The sequence below is a fragment of the Aptenodytes forsteri genome, unplaced genomic scaffold (assembly GCF_000699145.1).
Source record: "Aptenodytes forsteri isolate BGI_AS27 unplaced genomic scaffold, ASM69914v1 Scaffold273, whole genome shotgun sequence".
Classification (NCBI taxonomy): domain Eukaryota; kingdom Metazoa; phylum Chordata; class Aves; order Sphenisciformes; family Spheniscidae; genus Aptenodytes; species Aptenodytes forsteri.
The window spans coordinates 2,667,051-2,675,963 of record NW_008795041.1 but is presented as its reverse complement, the minus strand read 5'-3'; the positions used below and the strand labels follow the sequence as shown (position 1 = coordinate 2,675,963).

General features: G+C 37.7%; 1 protein-coding gene across 1 annotated transcript in view; it reads left to right on the top strand.

Annotated features, from left to right (window-relative positions):
* EIF1AX (eukaryotic translation initiation factor 1A, X-linked) overlaps positions 1-7,460 on the top strand; it is a 10,239-nt gene extending 2,779 nt beyond the window's left edge. The window contains exons 3-7 of the mRNA XM_009276935.1: positions 914-1,017; positions 2,674-2,724; positions 3,688-3,769; positions 3,877-3,968; positions 6,137-7,460. Of these exons, the coding sequence (XP_009275210.1) occupies positions 914-1,017; positions 2,674-2,724; positions 3,688-3,769; positions 3,877-3,968; positions 6,137-6,142 (335 nt within the window). The 3' untranslated portion in view covers positions 6,143-7,460. The remainder of the gene's footprint in view (positions 1-913; positions 1,018-2,673; positions 2,725-3,687; positions 3,770-3,876; positions 3,969-6,136) is intronic.
* Positions 7,461-8,913: the final 1,453 nt, after the last annotated feature.

The window sequence follows — 8,913 nt, the reverse complement described above, 5'->3', positions numbered from 1 at the left end:
GCCATCCAGCCAGTTTTTAACCCAGGGAAGAGTACACCCATCCAAGCCATGAGCAGCAATGAAACATTATTCTCAGTTACTAATATTCTCATGTGGTTTGTTGGACTATCTGGCTTGTGCTAAGGAAAGATTTTAGAGTGTTGAAATACAGCTCCGGCTAATTGAGAAAATTTTTTTTCCTGGCAAGTATGGGCATCAGATAATGTTATAATTCTTACAAGCTTTATAATAATAATGTTATAATTCTTACAAGCTTTATTCTTTTTAGTTAAATGGTAACACATTATGCTGCAAACTTTAATAGTGTGTGTAAAGTACTTCAGTAGTGATTTCTGGAACTTGGTGAGGGAAGGAGATTAAATACAAGGTGGGAGATTGAGGGTGGGTATTGGAGAGAAGCTTCATAGTTTTCAGCTGAAGCCTGGTACTTGCCTTTCAGATGGTTTCTGAGAACACCAGAACGTGTCCTTTCAAGAACAGCATTTTTTTCCACAGAGCCTCTGCAGAAGGGATTCAGAGTATCGGTGGGGTGTACAGGATGTACCGCTTTCTCCTCTTCCCTCAATGATAGCACGAGATTTTGTCTGTTAGGACAGGCGCTGTGATGCTGTCATAAACTTTCAAACTCTGAGTGTGACTTGATAGCTCTAAAAATTATCTGTAGTAGGCATTTCAGAAGGAACAAAAGCACAGATACAAGCAAGAATGAGCAGTGTTTGAAAATGTTAACATCAACAATGATACGAAAACTGTGATACGTTCAGCAGCCTGTGTGGCTGATCAAAGCTCCTCTCAGCTGTTCATGTTTGATAAAATGTTACAGTAAATTTTGGTTACAGTGGCAAAAGTTATTGGTTGTTTCATGAAGCTGTATTTGTTTAGAAGTTTTGCTATATGTTACCATCTCTTTCAGAATATGCCCAGGTGATCAAGATGTTAGGCAATGGAAGACTGGAGGCATTATGTTTTGATGGTGTGAAGAGGTTATGTCATATTAGAGGGAAACTAAGGAAAAAGGTAATCCTGAAGCATTGCAATAGAGAACAGTGGCATTATGCATGATTGTAAAAATTTACATATGTAGTTCGTTACAAAAGTTAATATTTCTACCGTATTTAATATCTTAAACTTCTTTTTTGACAGTAAACTAGTTTGTTCTTCTGTTTGTATAGCTGGCACAAAAATAGGCAGTCTGACTTTTGAGTGAAGCTTGTAGTTGAAAGGCTGCCTTTGGATGTGTATATTTCAGGGGGGATTTTTTTGGCTGCTCATGAAATCCTAATTTTTCATATTGTAGAAACTTGTATGTATATGAAATATTAAAAAGCTCCCTAATTGTAGATGGGGAACTTGATGACTATTTGGAAAATCGGCATGTTATATCTGAGACTAGATCAGTACTTAGCTTAGCAGGAGAACTTGTATTAACATGAAGGTTGACACCCAGCATAGGAAAATAAAGGTGTAAGAGGGTTGTCCAAAGCCACTTTTTTTGTATGCTATTTCCTAAAACCAGTAAGAATCAGGGTTTGATGCCCCACTTAGTTTGATCTGGGGAGGAACTGAATAATTATCATCTTCTCACTGGGTGACTTATCTGAGACTAGTTCAATAGGGGTGGCTTCGGAAAGTTTCTTTATAGCTTCCCGCAGGCACCTCAGATGCTGTCACTTCATTGTCCACTTCATCAGTTCCCAAAATAGTTTCGCGCAAAGCTGATCTGCAAAAGTTTGTACCTTCAGGGAAGTCAGGTGTCCGTGTTTGCATTCTTAACTTTGCCATCTTTGGGTGGTGTCCCCTCTCGCCCTTGTCAGATGTTACAGCTTTCTGACCTCTGCTGGTGTATGGTACGGAGGAGGTCCTCTCAGATAGTCTGTTCCCAATAAAAACAGATGTTCACTGTGTTCATTCTGGATTGTTCCACCTGTCTGTTTTTGGAGACCAGTGACTGCACATATCTTGGTATCAGTGTGAGTCCTGCTAGCTGCCTGCAATACACTGCAATAAACTGTTGAAGGTAATGGAGATTGTACATAGATAAATGCTAGGTGCTACAGAATTTCTTTCTTTCTACAGAAAGCATCGCTTATCTATTCCTCATGTCTAAAAGAAAGGAAATCTCAACTGAAATGTATTTCATCTCCAAAAAAATCAAGCCGATGTGGGATAGAACTATCTTGTGCATTTAAATTAGCATGTCCTGTTTTGCAGGCTTCTGGCTTTGGTTTGCCTGATTAGCATAGTCAGTTACTAGAAACAACTCCATTCATTGTCTTGTGCTCTTCACTGTGCTTGTCCGTCCTTCACCGGGTTTTTCTTTCATTTTTGCCCTTGTGGAGCTCAGTTCACAGCGTGGTGGCTCGATGCATTATTTCTGTTTTCTCAGAAGTTATGACTTAACCACCTTGTTGGCTAGAAGCTCTTCAAAGAAGTTTGATTTACCTTAGCAATAGCTCCGTAACATGTGAAATAATATATCTGTGAGTATTTATAACCTTGGTTTTGCTGTTAAAATATGAAATTGGATATTTCCAGTTTACTGGTTAGAAAGTTTAAATGGTGGCTGTAGTGAAATGTTTCATGTCTCTCAGTAAACCTAAATGTGCTGTTTGACTCTGGTGTTACACAACAAAAGTTGAATTCCTGCAATATAACATATGTTTTCTCTTTCAGGTTTGGATAAATACATCTGATATTATATTGGTTGGCTTAAGAGACTACCAGGTAAAAATTCAGTGTAATTCGCCAATGAAGAATATCTTACAAACAGCTTTATTTAATGTTAAATTGCAGCGGGTAGCGTGAGGAAGCTCCCATCTAACTTTCTTTGAATTTGTATTTAGTTATGCTAAATCATGACTTTTAGTTTCCTTGTGTTACAGAAAGATTGTCATGAGTAGATGACAAATCCCAGTTCAACTTGTTCTTCTAAATTGCACCCTGAGACTTTGTGAGTGACGGTGCTTATTGGCATCACACCTGACCTTTTTTTCCAGGTGTAGCAGTTTGATGCTCCCTGTGATATAAGGGAGATTGAGCCAAGCACCAAACATTTTATTGTGGTAATCAGAATTTTGGACCCTTGATGTTTAGGCTTTTACCTTAAGAGGCCAATTGATCAGTGATAAGTTTCTACTTAAATTTCAAAAAATGGAGTAGCATAATTTTACCTAATGCAAAGGTTAATGGAAAACAGTTGTCAGATTTTCATTAGGTAAATGCTTTTTCATGAATGTTAGTGTTGTGTCATCAGTTGTTTGAAGATAGGTTCTGCTTCTGAAACGTACATTAGACTTGTGAAACATTTAAGATACTGTCATTTACTGTATATATTAAACTACTTAAAACTAGGAAATTTTGACACTTTCTGATTGACCACCAAACACCTCACTATGTGTGTTCTCTGAAGAAAGATTAATTTCAAAGGCACGAAACTGAACTTCTCAAATGACTTATAATAGGAGAAAATTAAGTTATCACCCAGAAGAAAAGAAGATATTTTACAAATGAGCGTTTTTTACTTTTCATTTAAAGGAACTGGAGGGGAAGGAGAAGCAAGATACTCTTATATAAATAATACAGGTGTTATTCTTCTATAAATAATATAGGTGGTACTAGTCTGCCGAGGTTAATAGGGAGGTTTTTTCTTCATAGATGACTAATAAATTCTAATAAATTCTTATTTAGGATAACAAGGCTGATGTTATTCTAAAGTACAATGCAGATGAAGCCAGAAGTCTGAAAGCATATGGGGAGCTTCCGGAACACGGTAAGAATCTTTTCACTTCAAATTGGAAGTTCATATTGGACGGGAATATTCAATCTATCTTGACGTGGTGTGAGTGCACTCCTTAACTTCTCTAAATTCCTTTTTAGCTAAAATCAATGAAACGGACACATTCGGTCCTGGAGATGATGATGAAATCCAGTTTGATGATATTGGAGATGATGATGAAGATATTGATGACGTAAGTAGTAAACATGGTTTTTATCATATCCTTGAAACAGTCATCTTTGGCAATAAGCTGTTTTTCCTTGGTTTAGAGCAAGTAAAATAATACATTGATGTTCAGAATAGCTCACCTTCTCAGGGACTGCTTCAGGAAGTGGTGTGGACATATGCATGCCAGCTTTCTGGTCTCTCTTCTGTCCTACAATCATCCTCTAGTTGACCTCTAAGCAAATAGTATGCTTAGTGTCTTACTATTAAAACATCCATGGAGAGCAGTCTTCTCATTCCCCTTAAGATGCCCGAAAGAAAATCGAAGTCATTTGACCCCAAAGACCTAGAGTTTACGTAGCAGCATCCATTCAAATGATTGTGTGTGTGCATAAATATACGTGTGCGTGTGTGCGCGAGGAGTTGCAGTTAGCGAGTTGGTGACTACATACATGGACGTAGCTGGGTATGTTCATGTTGAAGGAACTGAATGTAGCCCTCAGTACTGCTCTGAAGTGTAAGCTCCGTACAACAAGCTCATGATGGAAAGCAAAGTAGATGATACAGGAAGGTTTAGCAGACTAGTAGGATTTCCTTGCATCCCCTGCACAGTAGGCTAGAAAGACCTCTCAGGGTGCAGACGCAAAGATTGGTGGGTCAGCTCCTGTGCCACGTAGGGCAGCTGTGGCCACTTGAGTCGAGGCAGGGTCAGCCATAAACTGCTGATGCAAACTGCATTGGACACCAACTGCTGGAACAGGTCACGGGTTACATAGGTGTTTTGGGGAATTGCGTGAACACCTGTGGGTTTCAGCTTTCTGATTCCTCTGTAGTTTTAACAACCTCACTATCTAATAATAACGACAGAAATAATTAAGGGATTTGTGGTTTTAAAAAAACCAAAGACTTGAAGTCTCCATTTTTGTTTACATAAAAAGCTGCATCTTATTAGTTACTCAAGTTAACCGTAATCCTGAATTTACAGATTGTCGCAATCAGTTGTGTTACTGCTTATCACTAAGCCGTAGTAACTTGACCATGCACGCTCTTAATTTGTAGTAGTAAAATTGTTATAATTCCAAATATATAGTAAATTGCAGAAGTAGAATCTGCTGTGAAATGTTTTCTAAGATGATGCACTTTATTTTGCGGTTGAGAGATGACTGTGTGCAGGGTCAACTGGCTGAGAGGATAAGTAGTAACTTACTAAGCCAGTGAGTTAACTTAATTGGAAAGACTGTCCTAAGTACGTTATCATGTTTTAACTTTTCATCTTTTTAGTCCTCTCTCTGAGTTGGTAATATGACTAATTCTCTTTAAATGCTTACATTATTTTGACTATTTTGAGGTTCTCAATATATGGTGCATTAGATCAAATATTTTAAAAATATCAAAGTCTTGATGAATTTTTCTTCAGACTTTTGAAAATTGCACTTTGGACCTGTCGGTGGTTGAGCTTACTGAAGATTTAGCTTACTGAAGCTAGAAACACTTTCTAGTACTGCATGCTTTTAATAACGAAGCTATTGTAAGACGTTAAAGTAATAAGTAGCTGTAGGAATATTGAAAGAATAAAATTTGCAAATTAATGGACCTTTGTGTGGGATAATGTATTTAAGTGAGCAGCTATGATTGTTTTTAAGCTTCTGTCAGCTGTGCAATATAATATTAATATCATGCTTTAAGAAAGGAAAAGACATAAAGAGATAAACTGTGAATAACCTCCCTGAGGATCATCCTAGTCTACCTAGAATGAAATGTGGCTTCCAAGGTCATAGTTACCGTGAAAGACTTGGTGGAACGTTTCCTTTGTTGTTTATGTCAGAAGAATGGTTAGAAAACCATTCATTTTGCCACCAAATTAATTTGGATAGTCACTACTTAGGGAAGTTACCCTCAAACTCAGTTTTGTTTTCATTTTTGAGAATCGTGGGCTAATTTATGTCTGCACTATTTGTGCGTAATTATATTGGCAGAATGGCTCACCTGCATAACTGTCGTAACAGCGGTGGTGGGAACGTAAGAAGAGAGTAATTGTTCACATGTTAAGGAAACAGGGTATGAGCTGAGGCAAAAACAGTACTGTACTGAGTTCAGGAAGTCTCCTGCTGAACCGTAACAATAGCTTAAAGACAGAGTTGCTTGATGAAAAAGGCATGTGAATTAAATACATGGTGTGGTGTTTTTGCTTTTCAGATCTAATTTGGAACAGAGGTTTACATTCCGACTTTTATCCTCCAAGGATTGTTCTGCATTGATATTTCGATTATTTTTTGGGTGAAGTCCCTTTCTTTTAAGAAGACTGAAAATTCTCGGTAAAGAGTGTAGTTTGTTACATCAAAAGGATTTATTTTCAATGTTTGTTTTAAAGTATTTATATTTCTTTAGAAATGGATAATGCTGGATTATCACAAAGGTTCAATGAAACGCCACAAATATTTTGTCTCTTCACCAATTAGAGCTTTTACCTCTGGATACAGGTGAGATACAGTGACATGGGCTGTAAAAGACTGCATTTTTCCCTCTTCTGCTTTCATCACTACAATTCCAGTTAAACTTGTATTTTGAAATAAAAATGGTTTACCCTGTAATTATCATGGATTTTGATTAAATACAAATACCCAGTTCAGATTAGTATCAAATCATACTATGCAGTGTCTGTCCTTATACCCCTTGCCTTGATGTTAACTTTGAAAAGATTTTGATAATATAAAAGGAAGGCAGAAATCTGCATTTAAATCCATAATGCATGATGAGTCTGCTTTTCATGTCTAGTAGCATGCTGCTATTTTTATACTGATTTTGATAAACACTCATTATTTCAAAGATGTAAATTTGCCACAGTGGAGGGGTAGGGGAGAAGTAAAGATAAAAAGTAAGCAGCATCTCAAATTTGCAGTTGTTAAAAACTGTCTTGTGTGCATAGCTCTTGCAGAAGATGAACGCTGGGTGGCACCCAACTTAACAGGGATACATCAATACAAAACATTAACAGTTGGGTTTTTACTGAAAAATACATAAAACAGTTTTTCCCCAAAGTGAATGCTTAACATTCTTGATATGTTAAACATGTAGAGTATTTTTACATTATAGAAAAGGTTATGTTAAGAGTAGAGTTTTATTTTAATCTTAAATTCCATACACTATAAGGTACAAGCTTATGTGAACTTTGAATAACAATATGAATGAGAAAATAAATTTGTGTCAAACGTAGGAAAAGAATCTTTTCATCCAGAATAAATCACTGAAACTAATGGAAAGATTCTTCTCCACCTTCAGACTGGAGGAGTCAGTTAAGAAGCTGAATAAAGACTAACATCGTCATGCAAATACTATTTTGTGGTAGCCTTAGTTTCTTTGTCTTCAATTAATGTATTTAACAACTCTGAAAGCAGGTTAATGGAAAACTTCCTTTTGTGCCATAAAAAACTGATTCTTGACACTTGTATTCGTTATACAGTCTTTTTGGTATGATGTAAAGTGACTACCCCAATAGATAAAAACAAAATGGCTTTAAATATGGAGTGGCCTCATTGCTTTACATGATTTTTAAGGAGGAGTTCTGTGCTAGATTTGAACTTCCAGAGACTTTGCGAAAATGTCTTCTCTTTTACTTTTTTCTTTCATTATAGTGTCTGTTTGCCTTATGTGGACCTGGTATCTTATTCTAGCGATAACGTTTCCTTAGTATTAAGTCATTTTGCCAAATGTTTCACGGGTTTTAAATATTATATGTTGTAAAAACTTGCTAAATATTGGGAAAAGATACTACCGATACAGCATTCTTACTCCACTGATCTTAAAGTATATGAATTTACTGCGTTTGTATGCCTATAAGGTTCAATTGTGAAGCAACATAAATGCTGTAATGTGTCAGGATAAGGTTTATAAACCATTCCCTAGCTCCTTAGTTTCCTCAACACATTAAGCAGACTGTGAGCAGCTCTGAAAATGGTTAAAAGCTCTCAAAACCGATTTGTGAGATCCAAGTGCAGAAGGTCCCTGTTCCTTCAGTTGTGCTAGCAGAAAGGTTAATGATTAAATTTACAATGAATGTTTACTGAAGATACAGATATTATGGAAATTATACATGCCAAAACCAATCTTGTACATGTGGGGAAAACGTGAAGCGCATGGTCAGTGGTAAGGAGAAACACAAATGAATACACTGCTGTTGCAAGGAACTTATTTCACTGTACCAGACTTCTCCGGTATAACGGAGACTTCAGCTGTGGGACAAAGATGAAACTGTTCCTGGCAGAACTGGTTACGGTTTGCCCTGAGGTTCCTTCCAATCTTTATTGCTCCCAGGCTCGTGTCTGGCTCAGCCTAAACTCTGCAGAGTTTTTGGAGGAAATTTCCTATTTATTAATTTCTTACTAATGCTCCGGCTCGACGCCATCTAGCTACTTACATGCTAGGCCGCATTGCCTTCCTTGAACACACTTCCTCATCTTGTTTCAGAGTTTTTGGAGGAAATTTCCTATTTATTAATTTCTTACTAATGCTCCGGCTCGACGCCATCTGGTTTCTACTTACATGCTAGGCCACATTGCCTTCCTTGAACACACTTCCTTATCTTGTTTCTCTGTCCACTGCTAAAGCTCCTTTTACAGGCTGATCTAGGCAGCTTTATATTGTCCCTTCTTGCTTCTCTTTTTTTTTTGCGGGGGGAAACAGCTTGCACAAGTAGCTCTCTTTTCAGTGTCTCCATGCAAAGAACAGTGGTAGAACAGCAGCTGCCAGGTAGAGGGGGGGAAACAGCTTGCACAAGTAGCTCTCTTTTCAGTGTCTCCATGCAAAGAACAGTGGTAGAACAGCAGCTGCCAGGCAGAGGATTGCAGGAACGCTGACTGTTGTTGTGGTTTACCCTCAGCTGGCACCTGAGCACCACACAGCTGCTCGCCCACTCCCCCCCCTCCCTCCCCAGTGGGATGGGGGAGAGAGTTGGAAGAGTAAAAGTGAGAAAACTC